General features: G+C 51.6%; 2 protein-coding genes across 3 annotated transcripts; one reads left to right on the top strand and one right to left on the bottom strand.

The window, feature by feature from the left end:
• The first annotated feature begins 4,670 nt into the window (after positions 1-4,670).
• On the top strand, positions 4,671-13,586 carry TEX261 (testis expressed 261). 2 transcript variants are annotated; one of them, XM_030310800.2, is made up of 6 exons: positions 4,671-4,877; positions 6,520-6,599; positions 7,735-7,888; positions 9,767-9,834; positions 10,564-10,666; positions 10,836-13,586. In XM_030310800.2, exons 1-6 carry the CDS (start codon positions 4,859-4,861, stop codon positions 10,949-10,951), a joined length of 540 nt encoding a protein of 179 aa, XP_030166660.1. In that variant the 5' UTR covers positions 4,671-4,858; the 3' UTR covers positions 10,952-13,586. The 2 variants fall into 2 exon arrangements, with proteins under 2 accessions (XP_030166660.1, XP_030166659.1); XM_030310799.1 differs by lacking the exon at positions 4,671-4,877 and adding an exon at positions 5,482-5,581.
• Positions 13,587-13,975: 389 nt separating this feature from the next.
• On the bottom strand, positions 13,976-19,858 carry ANKRD53 (ankyrin repeat domain 53). Its single transcript, XM_030310794.1, has 6 exons — positions 19,794-19,858; positions 19,339-19,543; positions 18,808-19,007; positions 17,361-17,525; positions 16,836-16,956; positions 13,976-14,835 (listed from the first exon to the last, which is right to left on the bottom strand). The coding sequence occupies exons 1-6, from the start codon at positions 19,856-19,858 to the stop codon at positions 14,122-14,124; spliced, it is 1,470 nt and encodes a 489-aa protein (XP_030166654.1). The 3' UTR covers positions 13,976-14,121.
• Between the last annotated feature and the right edge of the window lie 1,357 nt (positions 19,859-21,215).

The raw sequence follows: 21,215 nt of genomic DNA, 5'->3' as shown, positions 1-21,215 counted from the left end.
TTGAGTTGGGGCCCCAGGCATGTGACAGGGGTGCCAGGAACACCAGGGCAGCTGTTTGGGGTGGGGGAGGCAGAGCAGAGAAACAGGGTCAGGAGGCCTAGACTCCTGGGACGTATAGATTATGTGAACATAGCAGGGGTCATTGTTTTTCATTGTTTGTGGTTTGTTTCTTAACCAAATTTTGCTCTGGCTAAGCTGCAGCAAAACAAAGACCAGAGGGGTGAGATGTCAAACAATAAAGCTGCTGATTACACAGACCATCCTAGGAAAAATTTCCCCTAGGACATGGGCATCTTGGAGAGGGGATATCATTCAGTGACATTGTATGTGTGAGGGTACAGTGGGGGGCATAACTGTGCTTCCTTTGGGGCTGGGGTGCTGACAGGGAAAGGGGCAGGAAGGAGCTCTACAGGGGGAGAAGAAGATCAGAAAGGAAGAGGGACTTGGGTCTCCAGGCCTGCCACCATCTGTCTCTGACTTCACTGTGTCTCTCACACAACCAGGCCAGGCCAGGCAGGGGCAGCAGAGGCCCAGATGCCGATGTGGACTTTGTCTCCATCTGTGTGTAATGTGTGTGTGTGTGTGTGTGTGTGTGTGTGTGTGTTCTCCTGGCGTGCCCTCCTGGCCCACACACTTAACGCTGGTGATAAGGCCTCCCACGGTCTCTCAAAACTCCTTCAATAGGCCTTGAACTAGCTCTGGCTTTGGTCCTCTGCAGCTCCTCTGGCTGCCACTAGAGGGCAGCAGCCAAGACGCAGAACTGAAGCTGCACACTGCTGCCCTCCCCAGCCTTTTCCTTCCGAGTCCTCCTGCTCTTCCCAACCCCTGGGGATGTGCCCGCCCCAGCTGTGTGGGCCAGTGGGACCACAGAACCAGCTAAGTTCCCATCCCTGGCCTGGGGCTCAGGGAAGGTGTAAGGCTGTGAGAGTGTCAGAGTGAAGATGCAGGAAGGGATGGGAAGTGACCAGAACCCGGAGGTGTGTTCATCAGCTCCCATAAGGATAAAGGTAGAGGGAAAAGAGGAAGACCCAGAGGACCAGCAGGCTGCAGGGAGATAAAGCAGGATCCAGCCCACTAGCCAAATGGCAGATGGTGACAAGACGGGCAGAATCACTCTAACAACAAAGCAAGAGACTTTTAAGAGACCAGAAAAAACAGTGGCTCTGGAGCCAGACTGCCCAGATTCAAACCCCGCCTCTCCTAAGTACTAGCTGTGTGACCATAGACAAGGTGTCTATGACTCAGGTTTCTTCTCTGTGGAAAGGACATAATAGGAGCACTATCTCTTGTGCTAGATGTGAACATTAAATGGGTTTATACATACAAATCATTTAGAACAGTGGCACAGAGTAAGAACACTATAAATGCTAGCAGTTAAGTGTTTTGAGGAAGAGATCCATATGATGTTGAAAGCTAATTTCCCCTAGAACATCCTCATGACATGTATGGAAATTGGTCCCCACACACGCCAGCATTAAATGGTAACATATGAGTGTGTGAACTAGTAAAAGTTAAAGGATTGTGTGTAACATTGGAATAAGTGTATATACTTATTGTCAATATGTAAATCAACCAACTTCTGAATCTACAGACCCTTTCACTCTTGAGTCCCTTGAACTGAAGGTGGGAAGCCCTCCTGCTTCCTCCCAACCCTCCTTCAAGGGAGGCTAGGTTTGCTCTCCCCTGTGACCTCCTGCCTACTAAGCATTGTTCCTGAAGAGTCTCCCTGAGCCCTGTCCAGCCCTGTTGGGTCAGGTGGGGCAGACGGGAGCCAGTTCCTTGGGCTTGCTTCTCACTGCTCTCAGGAAATTATGGCTTCTCCTGCTGTGGGAGGAAATGCCAGTGCTCAAGCCTTGGTTCCTGGGGCCAATTGGGCCCTAAGAGTGCAGGGAAGTGAAGGTGCCCAGCTCTGCAGCAACAACCACGCATCAGTCACTGCAATGCGCTTTACTTTGTGGCCCTCAAATTCCCCTGATGTATAATTCTGGGAGGACTGGGGGAATACTTTTATATTCTTCTCCCTCCCAGGGAAGATAATATTTAGGAAAAATAAGAACAATTGATATTTTATTGTGCCTCTACTCACTGATGCATCTGTGTCTCAAATTCAAACTCCCAGGTGACCAGGACACATGATCCAAGGTTAGGCATCTTCCCTGTAAGCCACTACACAGTGGCTTTTCTCACAAAGGGATGGGGTAAAAACAGGAAATCTGAGCCCTCCCAGAAGATCCAGCAACCTATGAACATTTTAATTTTAAACTTAATTTATGACTAGGTAATGTTTTTACATATACTTACATAGTTTCATGTATTAAGAAGACAAAAAGACATACAGTGGAAAGGCTCTCTCTTACTCTTGAACCCCACCCTCTCTTCCTAGGAAGAAAGCAATGTTACCATTAAAAAAATTTTTTTTAATATTTATTCATTTTTGAGAGGGAGAGAGAAAGAGAGAGAGATAGATAGCGGGGGAGGGGCAGAGAGAGAGGGAGACACAGAATCCGAAGCAGGCTTCAGGCTCTGAGCCGTCAGCACAGAGCCCGACGCGGGGCTTGAACTCACGAACCACGGGATCATGACCTGAGCCACAGTCGGACACTTAACCGACTAAGCCACCCAGGCACCCCATAATGTTACCATTTTTTTAAATGTTATCATTTTGTAATGTATCCTTTCAGAAATGTTTTATGTAAAGAAATACCTAAATAAAGAATACCTAGATTGTTTTTCCCCAGTCTTTTACTTTATTCAAAAGGGGGACCCTCTTACATGGGTACATAAAGAATATCCTCATTTTTGTTGTTCGTTTCTACTCTTTTCTTTTTTATTAAAGTATGGGTGACACTCAATGTTCCATCGGTTTCAGGTATACAACATCGTGATTTCAGCAAGTCTATACGCTATGCTCTGCTCACCATAAGTGTAGCCACCATCTGTCACCATACAACGCTATTATAATACCACTGACTGTATTCCCTCTGCTGTACCTTTCATCCCCGTGACTTATTCCATCCTCATTTGTTTTTATGGCTTTACTCTATGATGTATTAAAAGGTACTTTATCCAATTTCCTATTAATAAACTTTCGTTTTCAGTGTTTCCCCATGCTGCAACAAAGAGGCTTATAAACAGGCACACAGCCCTTTAAGCTCCCACTGCCCCTTATACATATTCCTTAGTAATTCTTTTTTTAAAATTAAAAAAAATGTTTATTTATCTCTGAGAGAGAGAGAGAGAGACAGCAGGGGAGGGGCAGAGAGAGAGGGAGACACAGAATTGGAAGCAGGCTCCAGGCTCCCAGCTGTCAGCAGAGAGTCCAACTGTGGGGCTTGAACTCATGAACCGTGAGATCATCACCTGAGCTGAACGCTTAACTGACTGAGCCACCCAGGCCCCCCTTCCCAGGAATTCTTAAGCAGGGGTTTGGGACACCTTAGAAGTCAACAGTGGACACAGAATTCAGGGAGATCAACTCCAGAACCCTGGAAAATTGGAAGGAAAAAAATTCCATCTTATTTGCACTAATAACCTCTAACTGAAACTAAACATTTCCCTCCATGGTGAATAAAGGCAACAGACTCATAGTACTTGTTAGTAATATCCATAACTCTCTCACATGATTGAAGGTATTTTGAAACATCATTTACGTTCATTCATACTTTGTCATTGTGGTAATAAAGGAAAACTGTTTCTCTACTCACAACCCTTATGACACCAAACATGTGGGCTTTTCCCCTCACATCAACCAATTGTCCAACAACCTGTACACAGACTTGGTGTCCTATAATTTTATTCAATTCTGATACTAACCACATGGAGTTGGTGTGATATTTTGCAAGTTTAAGGGCTCAGTCCCACAAGACTGCCCTCAAGTCAGATGCCAGTTACAGTCACGGGTCTCCAGGGGACCTACGCTTCTGTCCAACTTGGCTACAAAGTAGGGGGTTCCCACACCACCTTCCTCAGGTTGGGTAATTTGCTAGACAAAACTTGGAAATGACAACTCAAAGGTAATTGGCTGACAAAACTCTGAAACATTTACTTACATTTACCAGTTTATTACAAAGGATATTATAAAGATACAGATGAACAGCCAGGTTAAGAAGCACATAGGGCAAGGTCTGGAAGCGTCCCCAGCTCAGGAGCATCTGTCTCTGTGCAGTTGGGGTGTGCCATCCTCCAAGCACTGGGATGCATTCACCAACGTCTGAACCCCACAGTATTGGGATTTTTAGGAAGACTTCATCACAGAGGCATGACTGATTATTAACTCAATCTCTAGCCCCTCTCACCTCTGTGGAGGATGGGGGATGAGACCAAAAGTTCCAAGCTTCTAATCATGGCTTGGTCTTTCTGGTGACCAGCCCTATCCTATCCAGGAGCCTACCAAATGCTGCTGTGAACATTGGTGTATACATAACTCTTTTGAGTCATTGCTTTCAATATTTCGGGGTATATACCCAGGAGTGTAATTGATGGACCATATAGTAATTCTATATTTAATTTTTGATTAATGTTTAATTTTGTATTTACGTTTATGCATGTAAAGGTTATTCTGAGAGGAGTAGCCTGGCCGAATCCCGCACACTTTAGTCTGCATGTCTGTCTTGGCCACTAGATGGAGAACTTCTTAACAAGGGCTGCCCTGCTCCTTCTTCCCCCTCGGTAACTCACTCCATGGTAGATAGTAAATGCATTCGGCTGCAACTGGGCGCCTTGCGTGCCAGCCACTGGCGGTGTGCAGGCGATACAAAGCTGAAGAAAGTACCCTAAAGGAACTCAGCCTAAAGGGAGAGTTACGCCTGAAGATGACTGATTTAAAGGCGCCCCAACTTCTGCCTGTGCCGCTTCCTAGATGTATGACCTGAGGCAAGGTAACCTTCCTTGGCCCCAGCTTCCCTATCCATAAAATGATCTACGTCATCCAATCAACTTCCATTACGAAAATGCAGCGTAGCCTTTAATCACAGTGCCTGGCACGCGTTAGGCATGCAACAATTGTGTCCCGGTTACCTGCGGTAGCGAGATAAAGTGCTGTAGGCAAACCTGCCTAGAGGTTTCTGGTCGGTGCTTGTTTGGGGAGCGGTCAGGCGGCCCTCTCGCGCCCTGGACCCCTCCACCCTGGAAGCGGGAGAGCCCAGGGAGCACACCGAAGGCTGTCCCTCCGGCAGGCGCCGCTTCCCCGCCCCCCGGGACAGTCCTGCCTCTGCGAGCTGCGTCGCCGGCCGTGCGTTGCCGGCCGTCCCCTTGGCGCAGCCCCGGGGATGCAGCTCCCCGAGAGCTGTGCTGTACGCAGCCGCGGCGGTTGGTCCTCCGCGCCGGCAGGCGGCGCTAGGCCGGATTCGGCAGGGGGCTACGCCCCGACCGTGCTTCTCTCGGCGGCGGCGTACGGTCGTCCCGCTGTCCGCGGGGCGGGGACGCGGCGACGGTGGCGGCGGCTCCGTGTCGCCGGAGCCGAAGCGCGCAGGCCCGTCCTGGCGGTCGGGGGGCGGGTGGGGCGGGGGCGCCATGTGGTTCATGTACGTGCTGAGCTGGCTGTCGCTCTTCATCCAGGTGGCCTTCATCACGCTGGCCGTCGGTGAGAGTGCGCGACCCGGATCCGCGCGGGCTCCCGTCCGGCATCTGTGCTGGCCGGGGATCGCATCTCGAGGGTGGTCGCTTCACGGGTCGCCGGAGCCACCCGGGGGACTTCTGTCCGGTGCTCCGGGCCCTCGCATCTCTCTCCTTCCTCGTCCCGTCAGGTCTTGCCCTCTCTTGCTGAACCTAGCAGCCCTCGGGACCGCGGGTCCTTCCCGGTGTCACAAAATGCACCCCGGCAATGCCTGGGAGTGGCTAACTCCATTGCCCCTTGCCCGAGCTCGCGCACTGCCAGCCGCTGCGGGTCCCACCCTCGCGGGCCTACGGAGCTGAACTTTTCCAGGCTTATCGCCGCTCTTTCGCCTCCGGCCCTTTGTACTGCCTACTCTCTCGGAGTTTGACACGCTTTCTCTTTCCATCCGGCTGGTTCCTACTCTTGGTCCCAGCTGAGATGTCATCTCCTCAAGGAAGCTCTCCTTATGGGGTTTGGTGGTGCCCTCTGCTTTCTCGGAAGTAGGGCTTATCACACTGGGATCATCTGATTCCTTTGCCTACTACCCACCTACCCACGCTGGGTCAAGGAAGGGACCTTGTCTGTCTTATTCTGTACTCTCATTACTCAGCCCGGCACCTGGCCCGTGCCGGGTGCCCACAGATATTATTGAATGAATGAATGAACTTGTCCTTTACGAACCAGAGGTTAGCATTGTGCTGAGGCGTCAGATACAGGCTTTCATTCAGTTTTATGAAGTCTCCTTAGTTGCCCTGACGGTTTTGCTTTGTCAGGGGAGGACACCACATGGGATGTTTGGTTTTTCCTTACGTGCTGGAGTTCATGAAGGGTCAGTGGGGACCAGCTGCAGAGAGAGGAACGACCAGGATGGTGAAGTGACTCTGGCTAATGTTCTTCCTGCTTGTTCCTCTTCTTAACCCCCTCAGCTGCCGGACTCTATTACCTGGCAGAACTGATAGAAGAATACACAGTGGCCACCAGCAGGATCATAAAATACATGATCTGGGTAAGTGGCAGATTTCCCAGGATTTCCCCTCTTTTGCCCTGCCTCCAAAGGAGGAAGTGGGGAAAGTTTGGCATGGATGATGAGACCTGTGTCCCTGCTGTTTCCTGAGGGTGCCACCCCTATCCCCTCGACTTGGACCTGGGCTCCTGAGTGTGCTGTCTGGAACAGGTGTTCCCTCACCTCCTTCCCCAAGTGGCATTGCTTCACTCAGTTCCTTCAGGTGACAGCTGAGTGCCATCTCTGTTGACAGCACCACGGCCTGGCCTTTGCTTGGTTGTTTCCCATTGTCTGTAGCCCCTTGCTCTGCTCATGGCATTTAGAACTAAGAAGGACCTAAGGACAGTTTTGAGTACTTGAGTTAGAGTACTCATTGCCCTCTTTCTGACTGGGTCAAGTGGCTTGTCCTAAGAGAGGGAAGCCTGCCCAAGCCCTGCCCTCCGGAGCTTTCATGGAAGGCTTCTGTTCCTGAGGACACAATCCTTGCCATTGATGTCAAAGCTACCAGAGTGCCTGCTGGCGCGGTCAGATTCCTGCCGGCTGCAGGAAGGGCCGGGGATGGGGCATATATTTGGACGGGAGAAGCCCAGTGCTGCTCAAGTCACCTGGTGTCAACAGCCACTCTGGGCACGGCTTGGGGTGGAGGGTTAGTAGTGGAGACAAGACCATAGCTCTCAGCTCTGGGTTCAGGGGCCTGGTTTGTGGGTGTTGCTATAGGAATTATAGCTTCATTCCGCCAACTGCCATTTGTTAAGTGCTGACAGCTATAAGTCTTTCAGAACAGTGTTTTTTCAAACTGCAGGTGTCATTCATTATTGGGTTGTGTAATCAATTCAGTAGGTCATGATCAGCATTTTAAGGAAAACAGAAAAGACTAGAATTGAAATTTGAACTTTGATCTGTAAACTGTTTTCTTTTCCTTTATGGTGGGTTGCTGTCAACTTTTTGAGAATGGCGTGAAAAGACGCTGCCCTTTGGGAGCTGAGAGACAAGTTGGGGAGGCCAGACCTGTGACTGTGAAACAGGAGGAGACTGAAGCATATGAACCTAGTGTTCCCCGGAGTGGGCTGGGGGTTAGTGAGACCAAGAAGGCTGCCTGGAAGAGGCTCCCTGCACTGTGTACCTCTGGTTGTTTCAGTTCTCCACGGCTGTGCTGATTGGCCTCTACGTTTTTGAACGCTTCCCCACCTTCATGATTGGCGTGGGCCTCTTCACCAACCTCGTCTACTTTGGCCTCCTCCAGACCTTCCCTTTCATCATGCTGACCTCGCCTAACTTCATCCTTTCATGCGGTGAGAGGGGGCAGAGTTGGGGAGGCAGTTGAGGTGGTCGCATGTGCCCAGCTCAGTCAGGCGCACTGTGGGGATATAGAGAAAAGAGGCAAAACCACTGAGGTTCTCCAGGAGGCCAGGCTGATGGGGAACTTGGGGTGCTCACACTTGAGGAGCCTAGAGTGAACCTTGGCTCTAGTGACTAGAATTTGGGGGGATGGGGTGGTAGGGGTGGGATACTCAGACAGGGAGGGCTTTCCCAGGGAGGTAAATTTGAGAAGGGAGAAAAGGTGAGTTTGCTGCATAGTCTTGGCTCCTAAGAAACCACTTAGCCAGGAAAAGCCCAGGGCCCCACCCTGGCAAGGCAGGTAGCTCGCCAGCTAGTCGTCTGCCCCGAAGTCTTAATACAAGGGTCTGTGGGTCCCCCTGCAGGCACCTGCCTTGGGGTAGACAGACGTGTTTGGAGGACCTTGACTTTTCTGTTTTTGACCTGGCACTACTTTCTGGTCCTGAGAGTCATTTCTCCTCTCTGGCCTTAGCTTCTCAATCTGTTTAAAGATGATGGACTCCAGTGACACACGGTAGGCGATTATAGATATTCCTGGAAAAGATTCCGGGAAGTGTTTGGTTACCAGGATTGCCTTTTCTCCCATTAAACATTACTGGTCATCTAGCCTTTGGTCAGGATATGAGATGTAATTGGGGGTTTCTTAGAGCCACTTTACTATTTCTGTGGGATAATCTGGAAAGAGAATGTTATCCACAAGGAGGGCATAGCATTAAAGCAAGGACTGGCCTCTTCCCTGAGCACCTTGGTTTGATTCCACCAGAGGTTGTGTTCAGTGGAGATTGGTGTGGGGAGTCTGGAGACCAGACCCCTCCTGCATCTTCCCAGGGGACAGAACCCTCCCCATCCCCCCACAGCAGCAGGCCCTCTTGGCTTCCCTTTGTCATTCCCCCGACCTGCCCTTTAGATGCCCGAGAGAGTTCGTCTGAAGATGTGTGGGCATTAGGCACCATCTGTCTTCCAGTTTCGCCTCATTTCTAGAGTATGGCTAGGTATGGTGGAGCTCTCCCTTAGAAAGGGAGACACCAGAGAGGAGAAAAGAGAAGCAAGACATGGCACTGGGCTGTGAGGTGTTTGTGCGGGGCGTTCAGTTTGAGGCTGCGCTTTGTTCTGGTGCCCGCCCTTCACCTCACTGTGAGAACAGGCAGGGATGCCTGTCTCTGAGCAGCCCGTCCCCGGGATCTACACGTTACCTCTCCCTCCATGAACGTGAGTGTACACTAAGGAGGTGGGTGTCAGTCCAGAACATACTAGTTTAGACCAGGGAGCCCTACCCTGGGACAGAACGAGGAAGGGCCCCTTCTCCCAGAATCTGGAGGATCCCTAAAAGTGTGCGTAGCAAACTGTGCCCTTTTATTCCTGAGGAGAGAGAGCCTTTTTATTTGAGGCCCTCTCCCTGCTGCCCAGTTCAGAGTAGAATCTGTTGGCAGTATGTTTGGTACCTGCACACCCATGATTTCCTGCACCCACGCCCATGGGAGAGCACTCTTCAGGACTCACGTCCACTTCAAACCAGGTTGATTGTCACAGTGCTTTGAATTATGTAACATTAAAGTCTCATTTTTAAACCATTCAAAGAGCTTTCTTAATGCCTTCTAATTTTGCTCATAAATGCCTTCTGCAGTGGGCAGGCAGGAGCTAATGCTCCCATTTTAACAGATGGAAAACTGAGTTCTGGAGGGTGGTGTGCTTGGCTTATAGCCATACTGTGAGATGGGTGTAAAATCAGGACTGAGACTCAGGGCTCCCCACTCCCAGGGGCCTTTTGAAGGTTAAAAGTCTAGCTTTATGTTATTCTCCCCAAACTGACTGACTCTTCATTCCCTCAACAGGGCTAGTGGTGGTGAATCACTACCTAGCGTTTCAGTTTTTTGCAGAGGAATATTATCCTTTCTCAGAGGTAAGAAGTGTTCAGTACGTCGAACTATTAGCAGGGCCAGGGGAAGTAAAGGGGACTTGCATTATTTGCTTTGTGAACTTAGCTATGATTTGAAACAGTCTATTTAGGGACAACACATTAAAAAAAAATAGTACTGATGATTTTAGAAAGCAGTGTGGATGAGGAGCAGGGAACCCTTTGGCAGAGGTGGGGAGGACACTGCTCTCCCACGGGAAGTCCTTTGGTTCTCCCAGGATCACCTGAGGTCAGGATGGGGCAGGGGGGTGGCCTTGGCTGATGCACATCTCACGGGGCTGGGCAGGTTGCGGTCCTGAAGCCTGGCTCCTCCCAGTGGCCCGCCAAGCCTTTCTCCTCTCTGGGTCCCTCCACACCCTGCTGCTGCAGTTCTGACCCTTGGGAAGAACAGGGTCACTGTTTTGGGGAATATGGGTCAGCCATGGTTTTGCCCTCCATCTGCCTCCTTTAGTTCAGAGGAATTGCTTGTCCTAGTGACCAGGATTTGGGGATTGTGGTCACACTCAGCCATCCTCAGCCTTCACCTTTCCCCACTGAATTATCTCCGTGTCTGAGGTTGTCTTGTCTCTGCTTCCTGGGCCCTGGCCTCCTTCAGAGATCAGGTGTGGGGCCTTCTGTGCACCCTTGAGCGCCTCTGTAAGATACACGGTGACCATGTCCGGCCCACCCTTGGCACCTACGGGGCACCCTCTTTTCAGTGTCTCTTGTTGCCAGGTCCTGGCCTATTTCACTTTCTGTCTGTGGATAATCCCGTTTGCGTTCTTTGTGTCGCTGTCGGCTGGGGAAAACATCCTGCCCTCCACCATGCAGCCAGGAGGTGAGAAGGGGTTTGTCAGGGGTCATGGTGGGATGACACCAGGAAGACCTGGATCTACATGGGGAGCCAGAGCCCAGCCCTGTGAGGGAGACACACTTGGGCTCCAGGTGGGGAGAGCCGTGTTCACATTTAGACACACACACTCATCTCCCTGCCTATGTCTCCACAGATGACGTGGTCTCCAATTACTTCACCAAAGGCAAGCGGGGCAAACGCTTAGGGATCCTGGTTGTCTTCTCCTTCATCAAAGAGGCCATTCTACCCAGTCGTCAGAAGATATACTGAACCCCTTGGGGAGGGGATGTGGGAGCAAGATCAGGAGAGTCAGGCCCCTGGGCCTCTGCACTAGGTGGGGGCCGTGAGCCTGGAAGGCACCTTCCCCCAGCCCTGGCCCTCGTTCCCTTGACTCTCCCTGAAGCCCTCATCCCCACCTTCCTCGAGGGGCTCAGCTTGGCTCAGATCTGACGTTGCTAGAGGGCGTGACCTCAGAGGGCACCGGGGGGATGGCAGAGCCTGCTTAGCCAGGAGGCCATGGTCCACCTGGTTATGCGGAAGCTGAGCTCCCTGTGACCCTCCTGCCGGCTTCTGTGGTGGGTCAGGAGGTTCTGGCTCAGCCTGGGCAGGCGGGGCAGGGGCTGTGAAGCTGGAGAGCAAATAGGGATAAGTTCTCTGGGCAGATGGCCGTGGGGAGGGGCCATGGCTTGGCACTTCCAAGAGAAATCGTTTTTGCTGTTGAACTGTGATTTCTGTCCAAGTGCTGATTCCCATTTGAATAAAGATTCTAGGTGGCACTGTTTGCCTTAATACCCTGAAAGTTCATCTCCCTTTCTTCCTATTGCTCTTCTGCCCTGGACTGGATGGGCTTTTCTGTTCCAGTGGCTCCTTTTCTGGGTTTGGGTCTTGCCCTCTCGAAGGGACTGCTGTCATGGCCTTTTGTGGGAAATGAGCAGCGATGAGGAGCTGAGGAGCTGAGCCAGATCAGGGGAGTTGGGGTGGAGGCGGCCTTTCTCATGCCCCCTCCCTTTTCATCCGTCTCTTCTTTACCTGCGGCTCCACGGCTGTCACAACTGGGGACAGAGAGGCACAGTTTGGGACTCGGTTGGATTTTCAGAATATCTGCAATATCCTACTTGCAAGTCTTCCCCTGGGGAAAAGGAGTGGTTTCTGGCCGAATTCTGTCTCAGGCCTGAGGAGAAACAAAATAGAAATTGGCTTCCAGGCAGCCTGGGTTACAGCCTAATTTTTAAGAACTGGGACTGAGGGGAGAAATGGTTTGTCACTCTAAGAGCACACGAGGGCTGGCCCTCTCTTCTGTGCTCTTGGCTCCTGAGGAGATGACCTCAGTCTTGCAAGAAGGCAGGCCAGATCCTGGCACAGACCAGCATATGCTGACTTTGCACTCCAGCTACAGTGCCTTGCAAGTACTCAGCCGTACACGTTGGCGTGCAGCCCCCACGAGAGCCGTTCCTAGCCACGTCCTCTACCTCAGAGCGAGGCTGGCGGGTGCGGAGATGGACAGTGCACCTGTGGTACCTTTAAGCCGGGGAAGGCGTCTGTGCTTGAAATTTTCTATATCCTGCCTCAAGTCCCACCACAGCCCCGCATCTCCTGACGTTAGTGTTTCCTGTTCTCTTAAAAATGCCAGCCTGTCCCTTGCCCTGAGAGGAGTAGCACATTTTGGGTTTTTCTTGGTGGGGAGGAGATGGCCGGGCCTTTTTATCCTATGCAGACAAGGGAGGACAAGGTGGAAGACGCAGGAGGCCGATACCATCTTCACTGTGGGTCAGCAGCTGGCCCTGCTCTCCCTTGCCATCCACTTCTTTGTTCCTCACCATGATGATATGGCTTCTCGCCTGGGGGTTGCCGGTGGCTTTGTGCTAAGTCCTCTCATATCCTACTGGATCTCTGCAGCATCTGACAGGGCTGACCACCCCCAGCTCCTTGAGTTGCACTTTACTGGCACTCCTCTGGCTGGTTTTCCTCCTACCTCTGGCTCTTCCTTTCAGTTTCCTGCACAGGCCTCTCCATTTGCCCCCCACACATGGGGTTTCTCAGGGTTCTGTTGTGGGCTCCCTGGAGGAGCCCATCCATGCTGATGGCTTCAAGGACTCTTTGCCAAGGAATTGAGAGTTGACCTCCAGCCCCGATGTCCCTCCTGGTCTTCTGAACTACATAGTTCTGCCTTTGGGTGCACAGACAACTCTCATGGGCCAGAGGGCACTTGTTGCTGTCCTCTGTAAACCTGCCTCTTTTGGGTACCTGCTGTGGCCCCAAGACCTCTCAGGAGCCAGACCAGAAACCAGCTTTCTAGCCCTGCTTTCTTTTTCGGCCCCTCCCCACCCCCATCCAGTCTCTAAAAACTGTTAAATTTACTTTCCTAACATCTCTTGATTCAAGCCACTGCCACTGTCATCAACTTATACCTGGATTATTGTGACAGCCTCCTTCTGCTTCTCTGTTCCACAGCCAGAGTTGTCTTTAAAATGTATAGTTGATCAGGTCACTCCCTGGCCTACAACCTTTCATGGCTCCCTACTGCTCTCAGGATAAAGTCCAGACCCCTTAGCATGGCTTGTGAGACTTGTGATATCTGGTTACTGCTCGCCTCTGGTCTCATCACTTGCCACCTTGCACCATGTGCTCCAGCCTCCTGTATTCAGAGATGCCACTTTGATTCCCCTTTCTTCTGCTCACCTGGGTACCTTCTCAACTTAGGTTTCATTACCTCTGAGCTCTGTCCCCTCTCCCCCCCAGCACACCACACAATTCACTCTAGGCTTACTTGCCTGCTTACTGGTCTGTTTCCCCACTAGACTGTAAGCTCCTTGAGGGCAGGGACTGTCCTTCAGTTTTTGTATCAACAGTGCCTGGCTTGGTGCCTGGTACATAGAAAGCACTCAATAAATGTTTGTTTAATGAATGATTTGTAGTGATGTGTACAGGGGATAGCAGGGGATCCAGGATAGCTACCTGGAGGAAGTGCAAGTGCTTCTATAGTCTCGAACTGAAGCCACATGTCCTCCCTCCTTTCCCCCGAGATATGCTGCTTGTGCCTCCCTGATCTACAGAAACCTTGAAGGACTTAATCTGAACAGGAGGCAGAATTTTCCAGCAGTCCCTCATCCTGGAAGCCTTGTTCCTGGTGGGCTGAGAGGGAGGGGAGGTATTGGGGACACCCAAGTGTCACTTTTACAATGCTAGGGCCCAGGATAGAGACTGATACCCACTCTGAGGCCTTTGCCCTAACTTAAATCTCCTGGGGGGGAGGGGGTCCAAGAAATTTCTTTGTGGAGAAGGGAGACCTGGGATATAGGCTTTTGTTGAGAGAAGCTCAGATCTTTGTGCTGGAGAGTGGGAAGCCTGTGGGCACTTTTCTCCCTGTCCTCCGTCCACACCATGAATCACATCTCAGCCTCCGTTGGGCTGCCTCAGGTAGAGAGCCTACCAAAATAAGTTTATGGGGGACTTTTCAGGTAGGGTCGAGTGGGGAGCCTTTGATGGGCTTGCACAGCTGCCAGGAAGGCTTCATCAAATGCCTCGCGCAGGTTCATGGCCAGAGCGTCAGTCCAGAAGTTGTTATCACCCAAGTGCCGCTTCTGGGGCACATCCTTCATGCTGACAGAGCAAAAGCCCTGGGGCACTTTCATCCTGTATGGCCGCACCGAAGGGTACAGCTCTTGGACTATCACCTCGAAAGGCAGCTGGGGCACAGGTGCCACCTGGTTGCCGGCCACTGTGCACAGTTTGGCACTACCGTGCCTGTCGGACCTCACCTTGAGGAAGCTGCGGAAGTCATGCTCTGAGCTGGGGTCTGGATGCACACCCAGGCGGATGCCCTGCGTGTAGCCGATCTGGGTGGTGGGTGATCTGGCAGGATTGTTGCTAACATTCCATGACTTGGGCCGCCTGACCATGGGCTGCATGGGCGTGTGTGTCCTCAAGGGCTGCAGCTTGGGCCGCGGTGTCTCTCGCAGGCGCGCCTCTGGGGAGGGGTAGAAGCTCTTGGGAGGCCTCAGTCCCTGGTACTTGGTGGCCTTGGAGAGGGCCATAGCCTGGCGTGGGGTACAAGGCTCTCGCTTCGCGGTCCGGATCAGGGATTGGCCTCGGAGCAGCTGCTTGCAGTGGAGCCACTTCTTGAAATTAGCTTCTCTCAGAATTTGGTGCTTTTTCTGCAATATCAGAGGGTACAAGATAGTTGTGGAGGGCTGCCCCCTCCCCGCTTCTGTGGAAGGGGGCCCTGTGGCTATAGCCCTCGAAAACCTCAGGTGTCATTGGCCACCCATCATACAGTGCTGCCCCAGGGGAAACCTAAGTCTGATGGGAGGAACTCCTGCCTTATGGGAGCCCTTGTTCTGACAGGGAGACAGCTATTACCCTATGGGAGCCCCTGGGCTGATGGGGCAGATAGACCCTCTCCCATAGAGGAAACCTCCAATCTGACACAGCCTCTGCCCTAGGTCTCCAGCGTGAGTGGGAGATACAGTCCCTGCCCTATGGGGAACCTCAGGTCTCATGGGGGAGACAAGCCTCCACCCCCAAAGAAGCCCCCAGTCTGGTAGTGGAGATATGTCCTTCCCTAAGAGAACCTCTGGTTTGATGGGGGGAAAGGCAAATCCTTGACTCTGGAAGGAGAAAGAAAGGTTTGGAAGGTCTGGAACCAGGGGAGTCGATCTGGGCAGGCTTCTTGAAGTGGTAGGCCTTGTATGTCAGGGTATATAGTTGGCTGGCTCTTTGCACCAGGTGGTGATGACTCAGCCTACCTCTCTGTTTCTGCCTCTACTAGAACTGAACCTTCAACTTGTCACAGAACTGCCCCCTTTCCATACCCTTGTTTCAGTGTCTCACTTCCCAGATTGTTGCTAAGCAATCAAGTGGTATGGAGATTGACCCAGCTTGGGAGATAGGCTCTGATTAGGCTAAGCCAATCATAATAATTCCATCAGCCTTGCCCCAGACGCAGGTCAGCCAGCACATGGCTTTCCTTTACCTCTAGGGATTGGAGCAAGAATGGACATATGATCCAATGAGGCCAGTAAGAGATAAGGGGAGAGCTGCAAGGGGCTTCTGGGAAAGTTTAGAGTCATGGGAATGGATGAGCTTTGCCTCCTCTGGGCACATGGGACTGGGTGACACTAACAACAGAAGAGGGTAGGGTTGAGAAAGCTGGAGAAAAATGCAGCTGGAACCAAGCTGGAGTACTGGATTTTGCCAGGCCTGATGCCCTCCCCACTTATGGATTCACTTAGGATTCCCAGGATCTTCCTTTTGGTTTTTTGGACTCGCATCCTATATAATGACACCTGCTTAAAATCCTTTAGCTACTTCCCCATTCTTACCCAGCCCAGGTCCATGATAGATCTGAGCCCCTGCCAAGTCTCTAGTTTGTCAATCTCCAACTCACATCTGATCCCCTACTCTCAGCATATACCACATTCTCCTGTACCTCTAGGCCTGTCCACAAGGCTGTCTGTTCCTTCTGTTTGGTTACCCCTTCCCTTCTTCTTATGGCCAACTGCTGCCCATCTTTAAAGATCCTCTTAAGCATTATCTCTCTGGCATCTTCCTGGACCCTTCCTCCTCTGTGGGAATATAACCCACCTCCTTTACTAGACCCTAAGCTTCTTGAGTGAGGGGACCACATCTCATTTATCTTTGGCGCCTCAGGGTCCAGCAGGTTCCTAGCACAGAGTACAGTGTGTTGGAAAGGATGGATATGTTTAAGATTTTATTTTTAAGTAATCTCTACAATCAATGTGGGGCTTGAATTCACAACCCTGAGATCAAGAGTCACATGCTCCACGGATTGAGCCAGCCAGGTGCCCCAAAGGATGGGTCTGTTTAACCAATGTGAATCCCAGTATACGCAGGGAATGGGTCTCATTAGAGATTTTCCTCCTAATCCAGAAGGAGGCAATGCACTAGGGAGGGGTGCCATAAATTCTTGCTAATTTAAGCTGTATTTGCTTTCTAACACAAAACAAGACTTTTGACGTAAAGGAGTGGCTTTTAAGGGCGGAATTTCAGAGGATGGGGAGAGGGAGGCTTTTTCTGGGTGGGATTGCTACCAGCCACTCTTCTAAATAACTGTGCATGTGAGTGCACTTGTCCTCTGCTCACATGCTTGGATAGCAGTGGCTGCTGGGCACCCCTGTCCACCCCTCCCCCTTACTTGATACTCAGTCAGGTAGTCCTGTTCCATGAGGGCCAGCTGGTCCTTGAGCATCTTCAATTTCCCCATCTCACAAGCAAAGTCCTTCTTGTCCCGTTTCCACATGGCATCCTTCAAGAACCTGGTGCCAAGGTGGGGGTGTGTGTCATCCTTCTGATGACTGAGCTTTAACCAAGACTGGGAAGACTGGCTGGTGAAGGCCTGATATGGGTGAGAGTAGCCACCAGAGACACATTCCTCCACTGCTCAAGGCCCCTCTGACTAACTACTGTCATTTGAGGTGAGAGAGGAAAGTGTCTGATGGTCTGATCACCACCCTCTTGCTGAGGACCCAGGGCCTCTGGGCAAGGAAGGGTAATGCTAAACCCAAAGGATTGAGGCCCTACGGAAAGCCCTGAGAAGAATATCCTGGGCAGGAGTCTCCTCAGCAGACTTCTCTCCCAGCCCGGACCCCCCTCTCAAAAGTTCTTAGGTGAGGGCCCCAGGGGAAGGGCAGCAGGCTGTGGGTGGTTCTCACTCTCTCACCTGGCACAGTTGCGGTGATTCCATATTTTGCAGTAGTCGATGGGTTTGCAGCCCATGGCATCTCGGGCATGGACATCGGCCCCATTTTGCACCAGGACCTTCACACATTTCAGCAGGCCCTGGCAGGCCGCCAGGTGGAGGGGTGTGGAGCCATTGCACGTCTGACTGTAGAGGGCCCCACCGGGGGGGAAGAGGGCAGAGAGGAGGGACAAAGGGCATCTGCCCATCAGAGAGGTGGGCAAACTGGCTTCCAGACTTGCTCTGCCACCAGCCCACTGGGTGACTCTGGCACATCCCTTCTCCTCTCTAAGCTTCAGTTTCCTCCACTGTGGAAGGAGGGTTTGGACTAAGTGAATGATAAAAGTCTGATTATACGGAAATGCAACTGTTAAGAACTGCTGGAAGAAGAGCTGGGTTGGCTGGAGCTTAGAGGCACTAACCTTACTGGTTCATAAGTCAGTCAGCCCTCCTGTACCTACCCCTGCCTGGCCATGACGCACAAGGCCTGAATGACCTGAGCCCTGCCTCCACCTCAGCCTCATCTTCTGACCTTGCCCCACTCTTTGCCAACATGTGATCTTTTGCGCATCATATTCCCTCTGCCTGGGACACTTTTCCCTGGTTCTTTGCATGGCTGGCTTGCTCCCAGTTTTCAGGCTGCAATTTGAATGTCATGTCCTTAGAGGTGACTTCCCCTTCCAAGATGGATCCTCTCCCTGCCTCTTTTACTCACCACCTCATCACCCTGTTTATTTCTTGTAACCACTCACTACATTGTCATTTTGATCATTTATTAGTTAACTTCCTGTCTGCTCCTGCACTAGTATATCAGCTTCATAACAGCAGGGACCGTTTCTATGTCTTCACTGCTCTATTCCTCAACTCTGGCTTGGCGCTCTGTGTATACGAATGAGTGCAGTCCCTCATATGCCATCCATGCCCTTTTCATGTACTTCCTCCATTATCACAATAGTCTCATGTCATCCTCTCAAATTTCAGTTGAAAACACTGAGGAAATAGTTTCCAAACTTTGCTGCAAATTAGAAATACTTGGGGATATTTTCGGCTTTCCAAGGCCCAGACCACACCCCATACCAATTTCAACCTTTGATTGAAACCACAGGCACTGGTATTTGTGAAGCTCCACAGGTGACTCTAGTGTACTGACAAGCTGGGGAACCAGAGCACTGAGGCTAAGGGTCGAGTGGCTTCCCTGAGGTCTTTCCGTTTGCTAGCAGATGGCAAAGCTGGGATGTGAACTAGGCCTGTCCTCTCCCAGAGCCTGATCTCCTTACCACACTATGTGGGCTCGTTGGCTGCATTATGTGGGACCCAATCCTTGTCACCCCATAGCCCTCTCCCTGTCCTGCATGGATCTGCCTATCTGGAAGTGGGGTTCCTATCTGCCCACGCTCCAAGACACTTTCTGGACACAGGCTGGACTCACGTGTTGAGGGCCGCCCCTTGCTTAAGCAGGTAGTGAATGCAGGGGAGGATCATGGTCTTGTTGTCCTTGTGGATGGCCAGGTGCAGGGGTGTCTGGCCATTGTTGGTGGGCAGGTCCACGGGAAACTTGTACTCCTCTACCAAGACCTTCAGGCATGCAAGCTTGCCACTCTGGGCTGCGAAGTGGATGGCAGTGAAACCCTGTGGAGACCAGAGGAGGGCAGGAGAAGCCTGAGCAGGGCTCACGACTAACCTAGAGAGCAATTCCTTAGGATTACCCATCCCTCTTCCCTGACCCCCAGGGATCCCTTGCTCACACTCCTTTCCCACCCCCTAGCCCCATATGTGCGCACCCTTGCTGGCTGCCCCCAAATGGCTCTCCCACAGTAGCAAGGTGAATTAGGACAATCTACACAGAAAAGGACATCTGCGGATGCTGCATAGGCACATCTTTGCCAGGGAACAAGTATGTCAGGAGATTTTTGTGAGTGCAGAGGACTTCAGGTCTTGCCCCCAAGCTCCAAGGCCTCACCTTGTCATCTGCCGGGATTTCCTCACCGTGCCGACTCAGACAGAACCGCAACCATTCCAGGTTGCCCAGCGCCGCCGCGTACAACTCGTAGTAGCTCCCTATGGCCCTCTTGTCCCACTCATCCGGGTTAGAGTTGTAGCGCAAGTGGAGGGTTGGAAGCGAGGAGGTGAGTGAGAAAGCGGAGTCCCAGTCTGGGCCGGAAGCCCTGCAGAGGGGACGTGCGTGACGGCGAGGGCTGTCACTGAGCACCGGGGTGTTTCTGGAGGCCAGGCCAGGGTTCGCTGGTCAGCAGGGCAATGAGGAAGCCACTGTCCCCGGGCACCTCTCCGGAGGCAAGCCCGGACCCCAGCCCGGCTCTCGGGCTCCTCGGGCTCCTGCACAAGGCCCCCACCCCAACTGGGCCCTGCCCCTCCTGGGAGGCCCTGCAGCCCGGGACCACCTCATCCCCGGCTCACCTGGGCTGCTTGGGCGACGAACCACCCCAGGAGACCTTGTGGGAGAATTTCTCCGCTGGCGGCATGGCGACACTTGTTTGCGGGGACTGCCCCCGCCCGCGCCACCCTCCCGAGGGTATTCGAACTTGCGCTCTGGGCAGCGCCGCTCCTCCGAGGAGCCGCGCCACCTCGCGGCTTAGTAACCGCCGGCTCCCGGGCGGCGAAGACCCGTTAGCGTCCCTGGCTATCTCGGCCGGGCAGGCCGTCTTCAGGAGATCCTGCCGCGGGATCCCCGCCGCCCTGCGCGCCTTGGAAACAGCATCAACCACACACAAACCAAAAGACACAGAGGTTTTGTTTCTGATTATAAAATTAATAAGTGCTGATTGTAAAAACAGAGAAAAAGATGACGAGAAAATCAGAATCCAACCACCCACAGAAACCACAGTCTGTTACGATACGTATGTACATATCATATAGATATTTTTTTGGACTTCTTTTCGTTTAGCGTTTTATCATGAACTGGCCCCCACTGTCATGCCACGTACTAAACGTACATTATGACGCAACCGCAACACAACATCATAATGGACATGCTATCATTTCACGTGTGCGTTGGAAAACAAAATTATTCATCTTGGTTGTTTCCTTAGGATGGATTCCTGGAAGTAGAATTACTAGGTAAAAAGGAATGAACATTCTTAAAGGGTTGGTATGTGTTTCCAAACTGCCCGCCGGCAAGTTTCATATTCATTTACACTTCATTTTTTTTTTTAATGTTTATTTGTTTTTGAGAGAGAGAGAGCGCACGCGTGCATGAGCATGAGCAGGGGAGGGGCAGAGGGAGAGGGAGACACAGAATCTGAAGCAGGCTCCAGGCTCCAAGCTGTCAGCACAGAGTCGGACCCAGGCTGGAACCCACACCAGCCCCCATGCAAGAAACCTGAGCCGAGATCACTTAACCAACTGAGACTCGCAGGCCCCCCTTCATTTATACTTCTACCTGCAGTCAAGCAGGTTCGCTGCACATCACCTGTGTGACTTTGGATGAGTTACTTGACCTCTGTGTCTTAGTTTCTGCACTGGCAAAATGGGAATACTACTACCTACCAAACAAGGAGGGAGGGAATTGGAGCAGTGAGACTGGGCCAGCTTTCTATGAATTTGCTATTATTAAAAGCAAATACTTGAACCATCATCACCAGCACTGAATAGTATGACTTTAAATAAACATTTGTTAATTTGGTAGTGGGAATGTTCTTATTTGACTTCCTGATTACTACCAAGAGTTAAATCATCATCAGTGTTTTTCTCTTCTGGGAATCATCTGTTTATTCACATTGTTCTTTGAGGGTCCTAAAAGTGTTTTCTTACTGTTTTGTAAAACCTATTAACATAGTAACCCTTTATACATATTTTGCTGTCAATGTTTTCCTCAGTTTG

This window comes from Lynx canadensis, chromosome A3 (genome assembly GCF_007474595.2).
Source record: "Lynx canadensis isolate LIC74 chromosome A3, mLynCan4.pri.v2, whole genome shotgun sequence".
Taxonomy (NCBI): domain Eukaryota; kingdom Metazoa; phylum Chordata; class Mammalia; order Carnivora; family Felidae; genus Lynx; species Lynx canadensis.
Note: the sequence above shows the minus strand (reverse complement) of the source record. Positions and strands in the feature narration are given on the sequence as shown.

Excerpts from the sequence above, each read along its gene's own strand:
- TEX261 (XM_030310799.1), top strand. The coding sequence starts at position 5,512 with ATGTGGTTCATGTACGTGCTGAGCTGGCTGTCGCTCTTCATCCAGGTG. Across the intron at positions 7,889-9,766 it reads TAACTTCATCCTTTCATGCG|GGCTAGTGGTGGTGAATCAC; the intron begins GTGAGAGGGGGC and ends TTCCCTCAACAG. Across the intron at positions 10,667-10,835 it reads CTCCACCATGCAGCCAGGAG|ATGACGTGGTCTCCAATTAC; the intron begins GTGAGAAGGGGT and ends ATGTCTCCACAG.
- ANKRD53 (XM_030310794.1), bottom strand. The coding sequence starts at position 19,858 with ATGCCGCCAGCGGAGAAATTCTCCCACAAGGTCTCCTGGGGTGGTTCG. Across the intron at positions 19,008-19,338 it reads AAATCCCGGCAGATGACAAG|GGTTTCACTGCCATCCACTT; the intron begins GTGAGGCCTTGG and ends TGGTCTCCACAG. Across the intron at positions 17,526-18,807 it reads CAAGGGGCGGCCCTCAACAC|TCAGACGTGCAATGGCTCCA; the intron begins GTGAGTCCAGCC and ends GGCCCTCTACAG.